At 40.5% G+C, this 20,081-nt stretch overlaps 1 protein-coding gene across 2 annotated transcripts in view; it reads right to left on the bottom strand.

Moving 5' to 3' along the window:
* The window catches only part of LOC121317326 (BTB/POZ domain-containing protein 9), a 55,376-nt gene that overhangs the window by 20,438 nt on the left and 14,857 nt on the right, over positions 1 to 20,081 (bottom strand). For both annotated transcript variants that reach the window (XM_041253141.1, XM_041253142.1), the window contains exons 7-9: positions 8,622 to 8,731; positions 3,609 to 3,798; positions 2,121 to 2,228 (exon numbers count right to left, since the gene is read on the bottom strand). In XM_041253141.1, the coding sequence (XP_041109075.1) occupies positions 2,121 to 2,228; positions 3,609 to 3,798; positions 8,622 to 8,731 (408 nt within the window). The remainder of the gene's footprint in view (positions 1 to 2,120; positions 2,229 to 3,608; positions 3,799 to 8,621; positions 8,732 to 20,081) is intronic.

A 20,081-nucleotide genomic window follows, 5' to 3' on the forward strand; every position in this document is an offset into this window, starting at 1 on the left:
CACAGCGAGTCAGTGAGTGAGCTAGGATTTGAACCAGGGACCTCCTGGATACAAGCCCTTTTCTTTAACCACTGGACCCACACAGCCTAGTCTCAGAATTGTGGCGAAATGTACAAAAATGCCTACACACAAAAACCCCAGAAGAATGTCCCCCTGACCATAGGGATTTAGTTGTGGAAGTCAGCAAAGATAAGAAGGAACAACTTAAGTATGCAAGTACTGTCGAGTTACTACTACACATATTTTGAAAGAAAAAAACACTCAAGCATTTTGGAAAGTAATCAAATACACCCATTTCATACAGTAAAACAAAAGCCCCGAAAAAAAACAATTTGCATAAAACTCAAACAGTTAAAAATAAGCACTGAAAAATACAATTAATAAAACCCGAAAAACAGAAGCCCTAATTACATGTTATGGTGGCGTTAATACAGCAGCTCTGGACTTCAAGTTGTTTGTATTCAATCAGACTGTTACCATTCCTTCTTGCACTTCAATGTGAAACACGCGATATGCTGACTTCATATATATCAATTTTTGTATTCTTTTTTTTTTTTTTTTTTATTTACAGACCGACATCATGGAGCACTGATAAACAGACACGTTTACAAAGGGAGAGGCAAAACATTTTTTTGTCGCAGTCTGTAGCCCTGCCCTGCCCTGCCCCTCCCTCCCTCCTTCCCTCTTGTCATCTTTTCCCCCAGCTGAGGAGGCAGTGTATGCTGCAGACCTGACTATAAACTCACTGAGCAGTGACAGGGCTACACATCTGCAGAGCTGCACAGCCTGACAATTACACACAGTGAAGTGGAGAGGTGCACTCGCCATGTAATCTGCCACCTGCACCACAGAAAACACACTCAACCACCAGAGCGAGAGAACGCATGACAAGCTCCAGCACCACAGGGGCATCAGCAGAGACCAGAGAGAAGCTAAATCTCCCTGAATTCAATCACACTTGGGTATCTACAGGCAAAAACGGACAGTGAAGGAGGGCTCTACATTATACTATCAGAGACCTATATAGCTGCGAACTGCATTGTAATACATGTGTATTTAACTGCATTCAGCCAGCCTCCTTCCTAGTCTCTCTGCTCCCTCCTAATCCTTCAGTCACAGTGCAACACACTGCCTCTAACACTCCAGTCACGCAGAGCTTAACCCGAGGTTGCCTTGTCCCATTTCTCAGTTTCTCTTTCGAGGTGAACCAGAAAGATAGGTTTGTCTGATCAACAGGTAGTACTAATGCCAGAGCCATGCTCTCTGGTTAATCAATTAAGGAAATTCGCCTCAATCTGTGCCCTTGACTGCAGCCATTTCAATTCCCTTATCAAGTGCTCACCAGAATGAGCACGAATTAGCTGCAGACGAGAAATGTCAGCTAGAAAAACACATCTGTCCAGATGGCTCTGTAAGACAATTAGCACAACCCAATCTGCCCAGTGTAGCGCCAGCCAGTCAGTGCATCCGCCACTGTGGGTGAAAGACACTGCAGCATTCTCGACACTGAACTTGTTAGCTCAAAATGCAAATAAACCTGCTCAGTTGACACAGAAGTGATACTGCTGTTGTTTGCATTTTAAGTTGAATTAGTATTTTACGCTTCGACATTGCTTAACCTTTACCCATGCTGGGGCTTGTGTTTCGGTATCTCCAGGGCGCCACACAGGTTAGCAATGGGAGGGACTACTAAAGCTCTAACTGTTCTCTACAGTGATATCTGGATTTTTGAAGACAGGAAGTTAATGTCACGACAGGAACTCCTCATCTTCTTGTTTTCTGTTTCACCCTCCTGAGGTTGCCGGTCAGGAACTTTATATAAAATGACACATGACCTCAGCATGGCAGCCATACTGGTCAAGGTCAAGCTCACCAGGATCTTGCAGACCATCAAGCAAAATAAAAAATAAAATCCAGCTGTGAGTTATCAATGATGCTGTGGAGAGGAGATCAGGAAAGGAGCTAGACTGAAGCCTCTTACACAAACACTGGCAGAGCATATGACCCACAGGCAGGTGATAGACAGAAACAACAAGCTGGCTACAAGGAGCAATCACCTGGCTGTAACAGCCCCTGTGGAGGGTCTTATTGATGCAGATAACAAAACCGAGGGCACTGACCTGCAGCCACCCTTTGTGCGGTCGATAACCTTTGTCCACTGCTGCTGGTTGGTGGAGACCTCTATGTAGTAGCTGTAGCTCCGGTCATCACAGTCCCACAGCAACAACCTGCACATCAGACACAGCCCAGCAACGGAAAAGATCATTGTCATTATAAAATCACACAAACACAGTCTAGCAATGCAACACATCACTTTCATTACAATCACATCTCTAATCCAAACATGCCTTCCTTTTCTCCACTCAACTTGTCTGGCTAATTTTCTACTGGGTCAGGAAAAAATGCCACCACCCACGCATCCTTCCTGTAGCCAATTTGATACTGTTACGTTTTGCTTTTTTATTTTTTTTATTTCTGTAGTTCACGTCTGTTTTTACTCAATAACTGGCTGTAAAGGGATGCATTTTCTAACACTTTAGTAGCATGCTGCTTGCTGTCAGTAGCGTATCGCATGTGTCTTTGCTAAGCTGATTGCTCATTTCATACACCTGCATAAGGATGACAGTGTTTTTATTTAGTACATTATATAGGGGGCATTACAGCTATGGTCAAATGTCTTGCATCAAGCACTATACAATCAATAATGTTACTTTGACATATTGAAATTACATACCACTATGTCACATTTTTCAATCTTTGGAAAACTAACATGAAATACTGTACTACTATTGTAGTTTACGGTAAACTTTTGAGATACCATTTTGTAGTTTCTAGATTGCATGCTGTCAATAAAATATAAAAATGACGTTAATATAGTTTTTTTTTTTTCTGTTTGTTTTTTTTAATTATGGCTGAATCCTAATATTCTACTAGGTGATGTGAAACTTTTGGCCATATATGTAAATTATATTCCAGTGCATAGCCTACAAGTTGTTATTAACAACTACTGTACTGTACCATTCAATGTTTCTATATTGTAAGAAGTCAGTCACAGTGCATCCCGCTCCTGTGTGTCCAGGTGCAGACTAGAGTTATCGCACTGTGAACAGCTGTGCCTGTCTGTCCTGAGCTTAACAGGAGGGAATTGCCAAGGCCAGAGCTCTCATCCAAATGAAAAGCTGAGGTTGGCTCATCTTGTTTGTTTAAAATAAATTATAGCTGTCCCTGTTGCAAAAATCCTTCCACACTGTAGCCCAGCACTATACACTGAGTTACTCAAACCCACCACCTTCCTCACTGCAACCTAGCTCTTTCTCTATTCACCGAGCTACTCACACCCACTGCCTTCCATGCAGGAGAACCATACAGTACTACCATATACACACTGTCAGACACAGACAGATACAACAGGAGGTATATGGACATGCAGTATTGCAAGGGCAAAGACATACAATAAAACTGTAAACAAACTAAAATAGGGCTGTGGCCTCTCTGCTCCTACTTTCACCTCACTCATCCAATCACATACAGCTATGCCTACTCTGTCCATCTCCTTACCTAACTGATCCAATTACGTACGTCTGCCCCCTCTCTGCCCATACCCTCACCTTAATGATCCAATCATGTAGGGTTGTGCGAGCTGCACCACGATTGCCCCACTGCCCAGCTGGTGGCAGGTGTACCCCGAGTCCCAGTCGTAGTTCTTGGTGTCTCCGTTCAGCAGTGCGTTTCGGCTCCGGCTCACCCCCTCAATCACGCTGGCACAGGCCGCAATCGTCGCCACATTCTCAGAGGTCACTGCGAGGGAGTGGGAGAGGGGAGAGTTAGCAATACCATAGATGGGCAAAATTAAACAACAAAACAGTGCAGGCACCTACAGAGGGTCCTCATAATCCCAGAGCAAGAGCAAAGTTAAAGGAAATGTATTCTGAAATTTATGCTAGGATTATAAAATAAAATAAAGGTTTGTTGTTGATTGGTGCAAAATTAGTACAATTATTTTCACAATATACAGTGTGACCGATAGACATGTGGGTCAGTGAAATAGGTAAAGGAAATGTATAATTTAAATTGTACTCAAATTTACAGTAACGTATTAAATACTCTACTTTATGGAACACATTCTACCCGTGTAACATTTCAAATGTAGATTCATTTTATTGGTAGGATTGGACTACATGGGTATTTCAGTATAAATTAAGTGGAACAATAATCTTTTCGACTAAAGACGTTGGCAATAATGAAAAGAAATGGTTTAAATATGTATGCAGAGCAAAGAAATAAATATCCCACTGCATTGTCACTCAGCAGTGTTGCATACTTGCTATGACACCATTTGTTCTCAATGTGACAAACATATTGCAAAAAAATGAATTCAATATAAATAAAGTCAACCACAGTTAAATCACATTCCACTTACCACTACAAGGCTTGAATTTAATTTCATTTGTGTGTGCTGGGAGGATTTCCCCCTTATGCTGCAGCCAATGGGAGGGGGGATTCCAAAATTATTGCAGATAAAAAACTATCTATCTATCTATCTATCTATCTATCTATCTATCTATCTATCTATATATATATATATATATATATATATATATATATATATATAATTTATTTATTTTATTTTTTAATTTTTTTTACTGCATCATCTGGTTTTGCTTTAAAATAAGCTGCGTTCAGGAGACCAGCTGTTCATCTCTGTGAGACGGAGCTTTCTCCATTGCCTTTGCCATTGCCCGACGTGAAGTTTTTGAATGCAGAAGAAAAAGGTCCTTTTCTTTATAATAAGCACGCCATTTTTTTTTTTTTTTTTTTTTTAACTCTTTACACCCAGCCCTATTTCCGCCTGTTTTTCAGTTCTCATTTATGTATGTTTAACTATTGGATAGTTTGTACTGCGTGCATATAACATATCAAATGAAAGACCACAACATTTCCTTTCATACTATGTAAGTTGCAACAGGATCAGGAATACTATATGTGGTAGAGATGAGAAGATATGTATATTTAAAAAAAAATATATATATATATATATATATTTTTTCCAAAATAATCACGTTTGGCCACTGCTATATGTATTATTGTAACCATACATGGCTATAAAAAAAAAGTTACCATTGAACCTCTGAGCTTCTAAGCTTTCCAACGATACTGTCCCTTTTAGTCTAGCTGCTTCAATGACTACAATAGACTCATGGAGTCAAGAAATATAAGAATATATATACATTCAACATATGGGTCAAAAGTATTACTATCACAAATATATACAGTACTGTGCAAAAGTTTTAGGCAGGTGTGAAAAAATGCTGTAAAGTAAGAATGCTTTCAAAAAAACACACGTTAATTGTTTATATTTATCAATTAACAAAATGCAAAGTGAGTGAACAGAAGAAAAATATACATCAAATCCATACTGGTGTGACCACCCTTTGCCTTCAACACAGCATCAATTCTTCAAGGTACAATTGCACACAGTTTTTGAAGGAACTCGGCAGGTACAGTGGCATGCGAAAGTATTGACCCCCCTTGGCATTTTTCCTATTTTGTTGCCTTACAACCTGGAATTAAAATGGATTTTTATTTGGATTTCATGTAATGGACATACACAAAATAGTCCAAATTGGTGAAGTGAAATGAAAAAAATAACTTGTTTAAAAAAATTCTAAAAAAGAAATAACGGAAAAGTGGTGCGTGCATATGTATTCACCCCTTTTGCTATTAAGCCTCTAAATAAGATCTGGTGCAACCAATTACCTTCAGAAGTCACATAATTAGTTAATTAAAGTCCACCTGTGTGCAATCTAAGTGTCATATGAACTGTCACATGATCTCAGTATATATACACCTGTTCTGAAAGGCCTGCAACACCACTAAGCAAGGGGCACCACCAAGCAAGAGGCACCATGAAGACCAAGGAGCTCTCCAAACAGGTCAGGGACAAAGTTGTGGAGAAGTACAGATCAGGGTTGGGTAATAAAAAAAAAATCTGAAACTTTGAACATCCCACGGAGCACCATTAAAGCCGTTATTAAAAAATAGAAAGAATATGGCACCACAACAAACCTGGCAAGAGAGGGCCGCCCACCAAAACTCATGGACCAGGCAAGGAGGGCATTAATCAGAGAGGCAACAAAGAGACCAAAGATAACCCTGAAGGAGATGCAAAGCTCCACAGCGGAGATTGGAGTATCTGTCCATAGGACCACTTTAAGCCGTACACTCCACAGAGCTGGGCTTTACGGAAGAGTGGCCAGAAAAAAGCCATTGCTTAAAGAAAAAAAAATAAGCAAACACGTTTGGTGTTCACCAAAAGGCATGTGGGAGACTGCCCAAACATATGGAAGAAGGTACTCTGGTCAGATGAGACTAAAATTGAGCTTTTTGGCCATCAAGAAAAACGCTATGTTTGGCGCAAACCCAACACCTCTCATCACCCCGAGAACACCATCCCCACAGTGAAGCATGGTGGTGGCAGCATCATGCTGTGGGGATGTTTTTCATCGGCAGGGACTGGGAAACTGGTCAGAATTGAAGGAATGATGGATGGCGCTAAATACAGGGAAATTCTTGAGGGAAACCTGTTTCAGTCTTCCAGAGATTTGAGACTGGGACGGAGGTTCACCTTCCAGCAGGACAATGACCCTAAGCATACTGCTAAAGCAACACTCGAGTGGTTAAGGTGAAACATTTAAATGTCTTGGAATGGCCTAGTCAAAGCCCAGACCTCAATCCAATTGAGAATCTGTGGTATGACTTAAAGATTGCTGTACACCAGCGGAACCCATCCAACTTGAAGTAGCTGGAGCAGTTTTGCCTTGAAGAATGGGCAAAAATCACAGTGGCTAGATGTGCCAAGCTTATAGATACATACCCCAAGAGACTTGCAGCTGTAATTGCTGCAAAAGGTGGCTCTACAAAGTATTGACTTTGGGGGGGGTGAATACTTATGCACGCTCAAGTTTTCTGTTTTTTTGTATTATTTCTTGTTTGTTTCACAATAAAAAATATTTTGCATCTTCAAAGCGGTAGGCATGTCGTGTAAATCAAATGATACAAACCCCCAAAAAATCAATTTTAATTCCAGGTTGTAAGGCAACAAAATAGGAAAAATGCCAAGGGGGGTCAATACTTTCGCAAGCCACTGTAGGTTGGCCCAAACATCTTGGAGAACTAACCACAGTTCTTCTGTGGATTTAGGCAGCCTCAGTTGCTTCTCTCTTCATGTAATCCCAGACAGACTCAATGATGTTGAGATCAGGGCTCTGTGGGGGCCATACCATCACTTCCAGGACTCCTTGTTCTTCTTTACGCTAAGATAGTTCTTAATGACTTTTGCTGTATGTTTGGGGTCATTGTCATGCTGCAGAATAAATTTGGGGCCAATCAGATGCCTCCCTGATGGTACTGCATGATGGATAAGCATCTGCCTGTACTTCTCAGCATTGAGGAGACCATTAATTCTGACCAAATCCTCAACTCCATTTGCAGAAATGCAGCCCCAAACTTGCAAGGAACCTCCACCATGCTTCACTGTTGCCTGCAGACACTCATTCGTGTACCACTCTCCAGCCCTTCGGCGAACAAACTGCCTTCTGCTACAGCCAAATATTTCAAATTTTGACTCATCAGTCCAGAGCACCTGCTGTCATTTTTCTGCACCCCAGTTCCTGTGTTTTCGTGCATAGTTGAGTCGCTTGGCCTTGTTTCTGCGTCGGAGGTATGGCTTTTTGGCCGCAAGTCTTCCATGAAGGCCACTTCTGACCAGACTTCTCTGGACAGTAGATGGGTGTACCAGGGTCCCACTGTTTTCTGCCAATTTTGATGCTGATGGCATTGCTGGACATCTTCCGATTGTGAAGGGAAGTAAGCATGATGTGTCTTTCATCTGCTGCAGTAAGTTTCCTTGGCCGACCACTGCGTCTACGGTCCTCAACGTTGCTCGTTTCTTTGCGCTTCTTCAAAAGCTTGGACAGCACATCTAGAAACCCCTGTCTGCCTTGAAATTTCTGCCTGGGAGAGACCTTGCTGATGCAGTATAACTACCTTGTGTCTTGTTGCTGTGCTCAGTCTAGCCATGGTGTATGACTTTGGACAGTAAACTGTCTTCAGCAACCTCACCTTGTTAGCCGAGTTTGGCTGTTCCTCACCCAGTTTTATTCCTCCTACACAGCTGTTTCTGTTTCAGTTAATGATTGTGTTTCAACCTACATATTGAATTGATGATCATTAGCACCTGTTTGGTATAACTGTTTAATCATACACCTGACTATATGCCTACAAAATCCCTGACTTTGTGCAAGTGTACCTAGAAGAATTGATGCTGTTTTGAAGGCAAAGGGTGGTCACATCAAATATGGATTTGATTTAGATTTTTCTTCTGTTCACTCACTTTGCATTTTGCTAATTGATAAATATAATCTATTAACATGTCTATTTTTGAAAGCATTCTCACTTTACAGCATTTTTTCACACCTGCCTAAAACTTTTGCACACAGTACTGTATGTGTCGATGGTGTTGGCCTGGTAATCACTGCTCAAAACCAACTTGAGACCCATTTTATTGTGTAGTGTACTAGTCTCTTTGTAAACCAACCCCACCCCAAAAGGTGGTCTCTTACCTAATAGGCCTCTCTCCAGCGTGAAGGTCCGGTTTGTGAACATGCACTCAAACGCCACCAGGTGGAACACCTTGTTCACAGTGTTATGAGTGCCTACGATGCGGATATACCTGAAAACACACAGCAACAACAAGTTAGACCTCTCAGACACACACTCACTTTGCAGAATCTATTCATTTATTTAACAAGAATATTTCCCCACTGAGGCCAAGGCCTCATTTACTGTATGGTTCAAACTTCAGACAGCAACTTAATAAACAGATCAAAAGGTCAGAATATAACAGGCTGGCACATCTATTTATTAATGGGATTTGAATACGACGCACTGGCAGGAGGTTTTTAAAAACCACAGAAAGAAAGAATGTTAAATTCCATCTAGACTGATGGAAATAGTACCACTATGCACTTGCCAAAAATCACCTTCGCACTAATAATGATAAAACTCATCATTGATTTTTCAAAACAAAAATATGAGATCATTAAAAATGTCCATGGTAACCTACACTCAAATAGTGTAAAATCCACAGAAAACATAATAAAATTACTGCCATTAACAACAGGTAAATGTGTAAGGTTTTAATGCATTGTTTTCAGTAAACCAAGTTGTACGGTGATAAACAATGCACTGGTGTAAAGGAAATGTCCAGTACCTTCCCTGCAATGGCCTGCAGCAGAAGACTCATTACAAAGCTATTTAGTACGGCTCATTTCATGAGCGCAATCTGTCCGAGTTTCTGCACAGCTCGTTAAGCAGTGTGTAACCACAGCAGCATGCAGCTGAATGCCTCGGCACTCATTAATCTTCTCACGGCACTGCTTCAATGGAAGAAGACCTTGCTACACCTCTCCATACTCAGACTATTATCAATAATCATCATCATGAGAGTTCATTGTTTGTTTTTCGAGGGCACAGAGAAGGTGGCACCAATGGTTAGTTTTCTCTCAATTGCAGAGATCATTTTCATGTGTGGTAAAGACAGTCAACAGGATGGAGCAGCTTGATTTAATATGATATCATATTGCCTGTGATGGCTGACTTACAGTACACTGTGTACATTACTTTCTGATCTTCTGCTCATAAGAGCACATCAGGTCAATGCCCCTGCAAGCTCTATGCAAGTTATTTTTAGGGTTAAGGATTGAAGCTTGTTTGAACAGCAAGACATTGTTGACAAACACAATCACCAACAGACAACATTCACGTCAGGACACTTTTGTTAAAACAGATGGTCAGTTGTTTAAAGCGCATTCATTTTCTCACATCCCGAGAGGTAAGTGACTGCAAGTTATCAATCATCACAATGCCATTACTATCGTCTTTTGTCTTTACCATCACATCATCAGCAATACTGATGGAAAGCCATTCTATACCCCCACTTCCTGTGAGCATTACAAGCAGTGATAAAAGAGGCACGACACTGGGTGTTTAACAGTACAACCCCCTCAGCTGATCAGTGATGGTGCATTTCATTACTATTCTTTGAACACAATGCTTTATGCTTTGTTTTTTCACAATCTGGTACTAGTGTCTAACCCAGCAAAATAGCAGGTGTTGCCTTGTCTGGCCTCTGACCAGTATGGGTCACTGTGCCACAGTGAGGCAAAGCAAAACCACTTGAATTTTCCTGCCACAGCCTGTGAGAGTGCCAAGACTAATGTCTTTCTCATTCTGTTTTTCTACCACTCTGTTTCTTTCTCCTTTTCCCTGTCTATCTCATTGTCTCTCATTCTTCTCTAAACACCAAATCGAGCAGGGCACCAGGGAAGAGGTCAGCACGATAACAAGTCCATGAATAATTGAGTCTGATTTGTCTTTTGTCTGACTTGTTATGGAGATAAAGCTGTGTTTACAACAGATCTTTTTCCCTCTCTCTGTCAAAGAAAGGAGTCGTTAGCTTTCAGCTGTGACAGGCTGCAGCATGGGGACCGATCAGACATGCTCAGCTTCACACCACGAAGACTTACTGCCAATTCAACCGCCCTGATGCTACTACAGGGACCAAACAGCCACATATGACTGACCAGGAGCTGCATTTATGTGGAGAAATAAACACGCAACAGTGAAGCAAATCCATTGGGAGTGCATGCCTCGAACACACAAACCAGGAGTCCATAAACAAGCATTGGGAAGAATGCACAAAACTGCACTGCAGTGGACAGTGCTGTAGATCAAAATCATCTCATGCCACCCCTAAACCCCCTGCAGATACATACCAGAAGGAAAACGCTGTAAACTTCCTGTTGCGGGTTGCTCTGCCTGATCTGTGGCTTGTGTAACCAAATGCAAGGAGGGGGTGACGGAATGTGTGATGTAAACAAACCAAAAACCCTAACCTCGATGCAACATTACTCTGATATCACACTTATTATTACAAAGTAATCCCTGTAACATCACTCTGTGAGCATCATAGTCAATACTTCCAGCAGGGAGGTGTTAAACCAAAGTATCAACCTTAGAGATGTAGGACATTAAAAATGACAACCGGTTCCCAAACCAGATCTCTAGCCTTGTCTTCTACTCTGTGGAGATCATTGTCAGAGTAGATTAATCACCAACTACAGACCTGCCCGGTCCCTTCTTACAATACTGCACAGTATAAATACCAACTGACAATTACACCACCTGCCCACAGCTCAGGTACACACACCAGCAGTGTATAAAAATACACATCAATAAATAAATGCAATAATCACATCTGTGCTGATAACACGACTGGCTTGCAGCCAAATCTCAGTCAGGTACAAAGATAAAGGTCTGCTGGTAAAAAGAAAGAAACACGATGCACAGTAAATGTCCTTCTCTATGTCAGTGGGTAGTCTACTGTGCACGAGCCATCATTTAAGGTAAAATAGGATATGCGGGAATGCTCCTAAATCTGGGGACTGGCTGAGAGTGGATTCGTGATTTATAACACCAGAATCACCAAATGAAACTGGTCTTACCTTGCATCAAGTCGTACTGAATTTTAGAGGGTAGTATAATGACCAGAATGAACACGTTCTACAGTAATGTGCAGTTTGGAAAGTCTTACCAGTATCAATACTGCACATTAATCTGTAATCCGTGCACATACTGTAAAGCCATAAATACCTGCAACCACAATATTTGATGAATCACAGCCATAAAACCTATTTTGTTCCAGAAATGTTGATGACCTATTGCAATATACAAAGTATGTATTGTTAGTGGAAATTGATATTCGTGCCAAAAATGTTTGTGTATTTTTTTCATAAGCAAAAAACACACAACAAAAGGCTCACAAATATTTATGGCTTTACAGTACTTAAAGCATCCTATGAAACAGACTGATGCATCTCAACGTAGTTGTTTCTTCTGACTGAAAATACAGTAAAGTTTTGATTAATCTCTTTTAGCGCATATTGTCATTTTCTATCAATTAAATCAGCAAATTGAAGGATTTAATAAACTTTCCTGTGGCTATTTCTGCCAATTGACCACTAAATTAAAATATAGCTTTGGGGTGAAACCTACAAATAAATGGTGAGCGGAGCCTGGCAATGATAATATACTGTGCAGAATACAATATTATTGGCTGCTGAGGGGATTTCAGCAAATCAGAGCACCAGACACATCAGAAGCACAGCCCCACTGTAGCGTACGGAGTTTCTACTGAAAAATTATATCCAAGGCAGCTCTCAGAATTCACGTCCAAACTGTGACATCACAATCAGTCATGTACCTCAGCCACTTAGCAGAATTCTCATTAAATTATAAACCAAACTAAAAATGGTGGACCAATTTACACATTGATGGACTACATTAGTCTGCTATGATCAGAAACACTTGAGGATTTTGTAAGGCAGTAAATCAGTATTCAATCGTTCTAGGACAGCAGCATCTATCTGCGAGATTACATCATAAACACACCAAGACAGTAGTCCTGCAATCCTATAACTCATGAAGACAAAAGTCATAAAAGCTTTTATAATGGAAGTTATGCACTTCCACCTGGAAAAGGATAAGTGGAAATGAGATGCAGTTTAGGCAATTTTGTTGTTGAAAGTTTTATCTACTAGCTGGTAGTTCACAAAAAAAGGTGCCTGTCTAAATGCTGCTAATGATCAGAATTCTGCAATAGGACCTATGTAATGTCCTGCTGAACAAACTTTCACACTGAAGCCAGTACAATCCTTTCTTCAATAGTGGTCTCTCGTCTAAACTTGGTGCTTACAGAAATGTCAGTTATCAAACAGCCCAATATCTTGGGAGCCCCCTGGTCTTTGTTGAGTTCTAGCCCCAGGTGTAAACTGACTGCTGTGCTGCAATGCTCCGTTGTGAATTTATTCTGTCCTTGAGGGAAACAGGGCCTATTGGAGATGAACAGTCACCATGCAAGGAACAGCAATTACCAGGCCTGAGATAAACAATGCACAGAGACAGGTCCTGCACCATCTGGGAGATGGCTGCTAAGAGACAGCCTCGATTCACAGCCAACCAATTAGACAGCTGAACAGGACCAGGAGCACCAGCACTGGGGCGAGGCTTCCTTGCAGCATGTCAAGTAAAAAAGACAAGAACAAGCTCAGCTGCCTGTATCCCACCAATATTCCCTGTGATGGATACCCCAATACACAAAAGCGACAAATACCCTCCTCTATCAAAAACAGTATCAAGTTGAGTATGTGGGGTACAACTTGTGAGACATATTGATAAATAAAATAATAAATCTGCATGTATTTGAACAGCAAGAAGATTTATTGTCAGTGATACCAGGTTATTTAGCAAGCAAGGGATCAGAGTAGTGGGGTCAAACAGGACCCAAATTATAAAGTGTGTTCATGACAACGCAACCTGGGACTGTTAGAGTAGGATTGGGAACTAGTAATACAGGATCTCCAGTCTCTCTCCAAGCTCTAACCAAAGCCCCACACTGCTTCCAGTGGCTTTCTCTACAGCATCAGAGACAGAATCACTGTCTTCATCTCGACTCAAATTCCTGAGTGGATTAGCAGATCCGGTCAGACTCCCCCTCCTTGAAGGCATCCATGCTTACTAATTGGCTGGAGTGAAGGCAGGCCTGTCTGTTAAAAGCCACGCTTGTTAAAAGTTGGAGCTCGTCAACATGCAGATCAGAGCAACGGATTACCAGCACAGGAATCCAGGAACACTCGTCCTGCCAGGTACAACTCCAGAAAAAACTACATTAAAGTGAGCCTGAGGCAATGGGGGTGTGGGAGGAGAGCCCAGACCCAGATACATCACACACAATAACACAACATCAGAACAACAAAATGAGTCACACACATCAAAATAACACTGTGAAAGGCAAACCCACAATACCAGAGACATTCACAATAACAGAGAGAGGGGCACACATATACAATAACAACACAAAGACACTACACTACAATACAGACACACACACACCTTTGCTTTCAGAGGACAGGATCATTCCATGGTAAAGCAATAGACTAAAGCAATAGCACTTTGGCAGGCTGGGTCATTTTTTTGGAAATGTTATGAATTACAGGTGATGTATTACCAATGTATTTTAAATCACTTGTAGTCAGGTCTCCTCTTTTATATTACCATGTGGTGGATGTTTGCATATTTCTTGTTTTGTAAAACCTATTATTTTGTGCACAGAAAAAGCAAGCAGGATTTTTGTTCCTATATGAAAAACTAAGCACAGCTAAAGTTAATGAAAACAGGGCACAGCATCAAGAGAGGCTTGTGTGCTTAAAATATCTGAAATGATCCAGGCTTCATTCCAAATGCACTGTACCAATATGGAGATCATCAGAGAGCCAAAGATACTGTGGTCTCTGCTCAGTTCACCTTCAAAGCAGCAGCTTCTCAAACAGACTGCAGCAGCGGCACAGCGCCACCACACAGCACGCCAGGGTCCTGATCAGGGATCTCAATTGTTCACAGTTTAAATGTTTAAGTGTTTCCAAAAACTACAATATTTGCTAAAAGTTTAGCAAAAATAACAGCACTCTAATGGACGGCTTCTTGTGATGGCTTTTTGGATTGGTTACAAACTTTACCAACTTAACAAAGTTCAGACATATTTTATCCTATAGCTTAAATGTTTAGGAACTGAAAAAATCATGCTGATGTATGGGGCAGGTATAGCTATGAGTAAAGGCAAGGAGGTCAGGGTGTTAACATAGTAACCTCCAAGCCCAGCTGTGCCACACATCACTTACGCGGTGGTGCTGTCATGGGTGTCCTGAGATTTGTTTAGTGCTTTCTGCTCTGCATGTTAAGAGATCAGGACCTGCAGCTCTGCTCATCTGCTCAGAACATGCAGCTCTGTCATGGCTGCTAGCTCCTCAAGCTCCTCGCAGAAAGGACTGCAGCAGAATAATGCTTGTATAAATTCAGTCTTTACAAATAGTGTTAAAGGCCACTTCACTTTACACCACACCATCATTTAAGTAAATTTACACAAGACATAAATTTACTCAGGTCAGTGCTGCTGTTGACCTGCATTAGGAATTATCCACTCCCACTGGAGCCATGTCGGTGTGCAGGTCCAGTTAGAAGACTGACTAGGGACAGGTTTTTTTTCTGATGCACAAGTCAGATAGTGAACTAGAGGCAGCACTTTATACCACAGGTGTTGATGTGTGGGTGATGGTAATGGTATGGGTTTAGAGGTCAATCCTGAGCCCCTCACAGACCACATGCTGTACAGTTTTTATGCAGCTCTGAGTCAATGCAGCTTGAACAGTCCTCGGATATACTCTTCCTTCGTTAGAAACACTGGCTTAACAAAGTCGTACCTCACTCCTGCATACTTCACAAATCTGTTCAGCGCCTTGGGTGTGTTTTTTTTTTTGGTTTTTGTAAACTAATTAGCGTGTATTCCATATGAAAACGGTTCACATCAAGTATCAATCAAACTTGACAAGATCCAAACAAATGAGGGCTCTTCGAGAGAAACAGAAAATGCAAAAAAATAACTTTAAAATGTAAGCATTTGGCCAAAAAGCCTTTCTGTGTAAACAGCTGGCTGTTGCTTGTACACGTCGGATTTCTACACCCCAGGGTATTCTCCGGAAGAAAACACAGTTCCAGTTCATTATTAATGATAGACTAATGAGACATGAAGAGTATGTATCCATACCAACAATAAAACACACATATTCTTCAATCAAAAACCACTTGGTTACAATGAGCGATATTGTGGTTTTGGATCTGTAGCATGTTACATACCTCTACTACGATACATCATGTAGAGAAAGATTCACAGTAAACCATTACACCCCTAATCTACAAGCAGGTTTTTCTGCTTCAGCCTTTATTAACATTTTTAAAGTATTAAAAACATCTTCTACCAATAAAGCTTAAAAACACTTACTTTATATGAAAAAAAAAACTAAAACTGGTTTCTAAATACGTCCTTTTAAGCACCAATCCTCTCCCTCCTGGAATTTCTATCCAAATAGCAGAATAGCTTGTTCTTTGGCACCAAAAACTCCTTCTTACACCACCATTCACCAGCAACATTTACTTTCCATCTGTCTAATTAAAATAAAATTGTAGTTCATATGTTTATTTAAAAAGGACACAATGGTTATCCCATATCAGCCCCTAGGTACTCTCACTTTGCTTACAGTTACCTGTAGCACCTGGTCAGCAAAACTGGCAAAATCTTCATTTAGATTGAGTTCAAGTCTGTTTCCTTTCAAACACAGTATTTACAAAAGGGGCCAATTTATGTAAAAGAAAGGGCCAGGCCTGTATAGATATAATCATGCAGAGGTGGCTAAATTAAACAAGACACAACCTGGGCAAACTAGCATGCGTGCGTGCGCACCCCCTGCCCCCGCCCAAGTTCTTATTACAGTAGGAACTAGTAGCAACATGAATTGAAAAAAGTGAGGTTCTTGTTTATAAGATCTATGTGCATACTGATAAAACACCCCTCTTTGTACCGAAGCAATCCGCTTCATTTCTTCTAAATCTGCAATTCTGGGTCCTTTGTGTCCCGTCTGCACCGCTTCCCATAATAAACATCTCCGGCAGTGGGAGCTCTTACTCAGTAAGGTTCTTCACAGGCGTTCACAGCATCTACTGGCACTTCTCCTACACACGGTAATAGATGTATGTGTTTAATCACAGCGATGTTTAATGTTGTGTTTGATTTATTATATACATTAATATCAAACCTTAACTAAAGCTTTGGTCCTGGGAGTGTGAGTATCTTTTTACCTGCTGGTACAAAGCCAAAGTGTTTTTTTCTGGCTGACTCCTTAAAATCCAGCTCAACTGAGAAACTAATCAAATAAATAAATGGACAGCAATTTATGGAATATAGGGTGAGTAATCTAACTATCCATCTGCAGTATCACAGAACCATTAGAATAGTTATGATTTTAAAATCAACAAATATATCTACATTATTTCCCTAAATTATACAACGTGAACATTTCCATTAATTATTATTATGAAGAAGAAGAAGAAGAACTGAAACAAACACTGCTTGAAATGTATTTTGTAAAACTATTACAGAATTTCTAAAAGCAACTGTACCAAAAAGTGATCATGGAAACCAATGCATCAGCGATATCTGACACAGAGATATCACATTGTATTGTAGAGAACAGTGTTTAACTTTGAAAGGTAACCTGATTGGGTGCCAGGTTTACTTTTATCCTGTGAGAGAGAAGGCAAGTGGGAGAGGTGCTACAAGGAGGTAGTAAAAGTGAGGGACAGTAATCCTGTTACCAACAACCACGCTCCACTCTTCAGTAAGATCAAAGCAGGGGTTAATCCCACAAAATCTTACCGCTCTGTGATCTAAATCGATCACCTTTATCAGGGCCGAGCTGGTACACAGAAGGAGGTGACAAATCACTACAACACACGGTTTCTACCCTCACACTCCACAGCGCTGTGCTAGCACATATAAAAACAAACAAGGGAAGAGGATTCATTCAAAGAGTCAAATAAGTCACGAAACAAGACTTAATTACTTAAGTATTATTCCTGCAACATGCCATCCAGTCTACTAACGCAGGACATGGTTTTAAATGTCAATTAAGGGTGTGTTACTACACATGAACTCAGCCTGCCTGCACTGTTTAGAAAACAACCAGAAAGATGGGTATCTGCTGCCATCTAGTGTCTGTTTAAAACAGAAGTCATTCACAGGACATTCATAAAGCATTTGCCACCTGGCAAAACTAAAAACAAACCGCTGATGCTGAAGAACTAGCGAGAAAGAACTGAGGTGCGTGAACTGTAGGCACTCCACAATAAAGATATTTATTGAAGCTTTTTAACATCACTGCTTTTCATTAAAGACAAACCCTGGTGTTAATTTAGCACACTGCATATGCTTAGTGAAAATGCTTTGAGAAAATCGCCCATGAGATGTACTAAAGTGAACAAGGGGGGATTTTGCACTGGAACTAAATAACATTTTCTCAGTTGTTTTGTGCAATGTGCTTTGTGAATTAGAACTAAGATGCAGGTGTTTTCCTGCTGCCCCTGGCAGACAAGGCATTTTGTATTAGTCAATGGCATAGTACATTAGGGCTGTTAAAACATGACTGACAATATAATGAAAAACCATTTCAGTGTTATTTTACTTGGGTCCATTCAAACTTCTATTATGCGGTTACGAGGACATGTATGTGCATGATGTGGTTTTTATGTGTGGTAAGAAAAAGTCCTAAACACATTATCTTCTACTAGACAACAAGATTCCGATCTTAAGAATTGTATAACTTTGTGTTCTTATTTCCTTGAGCTAAATAAGGCAAATCTAGAAAACCTAAAGGCACAAGGGTCTAGCAATGAAGTTGCTAAACATAAGCCTTTTATATTAACACTGATTTACACAGCTAAATCTGGCTTCACTTATATTAAAATAAAAAATAAAACACTGATAGATGGAACAGAGTGCATAAGGAAGTAAATCATTGGTTGCTTTGGTTTAGAGAAACTAATACAAAGGCAATATTTGTACAGCCTGTATCAGGAATAGGGGAGGCGCAGTGTTAAGTGCGGGTGTATTCAGTGTGAATTCCTCAACTCCTGCAGCAGAGTGTGGCGGAGGGCTGAGTGAGTCTGCCAGCCATGACAGAGACCTCTGGTGGCAGAGCCGCTGCACTGCAGGCAGAATCATCCTTATTTTGTTTGATAATTAATTGATGGTGAAAATAGAATGTCTTTAAAAAGGTGCACATAAAATTAATTCTACAATTTAGTACTTACTGTTTTTCAGGTAAGCATTTAAACATTTAGGCACATTTGTTGTATAATAACAAAAAAATATCCATTTTGAATGTGGCAAAGATATTTTTTCCTGCTTTAATAAATAATATATTTTACAATTTAAATATAATGAAAATACCCATTTTTAGACCGTGAAATCCTGTGAAATAAGCAATTGTTTACTGTGAAAAAAATAGCCCCAGCAATGCGGTTCTACTTCCTCAGTTAAAATACACATTTAAAAAACGTACAAACTTGAATTCACGATTTAAAAATTATTGGAGAATGCACTGAATGTGCCAAACAAGTGCAACAATTCAATGTTTAGCAATACGTTCTTTACATGACACATTAGGGTAGATGCTAAGTATAGACGCAGTGCAAATAACTGCTTATGGAAAATTCAAACTGCATTCCGGCCAGGTAATTATTTTGCACTGTGCCCATACAAATAATGATCTGCAATTATGATAATGAGGGTCTTAATGATTGCATCGGTAAATTTGCCGGCCGCACTTGCAGCACAGAGGTGAGGTGAGTTAGGACTACAGAGAGCAGTAGGCGCTGCATCAAAAATAAAAACACACAAGAAATGTCAGAGGAAGGGCAGCAAAGTCTTTATGGCACACGGAAATGAAGTTTTCCGAGAAGGAGTTGAGAGTCCTTACAGCTGAGGTCACTCGGCATGAAACAGAGTTGTTTGGAAAAGCCTCAGCCAACATCAGTAAAAGTAAATACATACTGTCCTTGCCTCATTAAATTTTTTGTCTTTTATCAAAACAGTCCATGATAAAATGATCAAAAGAAAACTCACAAATGACGAGGCGGCAATTTAGCCCATTTATGTCACGATCAAATCAGCTACTAAGAACTGGACAATCTTATCAATGATCACACAAGTAGCCCATTAGGACCATCGTATATATCAGGATACATATCATATTGTGACATCAGTGTACATAAATATAACCTTTTGCAGATAGGGAGATGTTAATTTCTAGAACACTTTGTTCTCAGCTCCTAAAAGGCAGGGTGTTTTAGAGCCGAACCTTGGCTCTGAAGATCCATTCCAGTCCAGATATCTGCTTCCAACCAGGCCCTTACATTAGTTAATGGATGGCAGCTGTAATTGAAAATATGTCCTAATGGTGAGTCAGCTGGCTGAAAAGAGGGAGTCTGGTGCACGTTAACCTCCTAGAAAGCCCCTTGCACTGAGTCTAGTCCACTGCCTCTAAACTGTCTGCCTGCTCTGGTTATGTGGGGTG

This window comes from Polyodon spathula, chromosome 6 (assembly GCF_017654505.1).
Source record: "Polyodon spathula isolate WHYD16114869_AA chromosome 6, ASM1765450v1, whole genome shotgun sequence".
In the NCBI taxonomy this organism is placed as follows: domain Eukaryota; kingdom Metazoa; phylum Chordata; class Actinopteri; order Acipenseriformes; family Polyodontidae; genus Polyodon; species Polyodon spathula.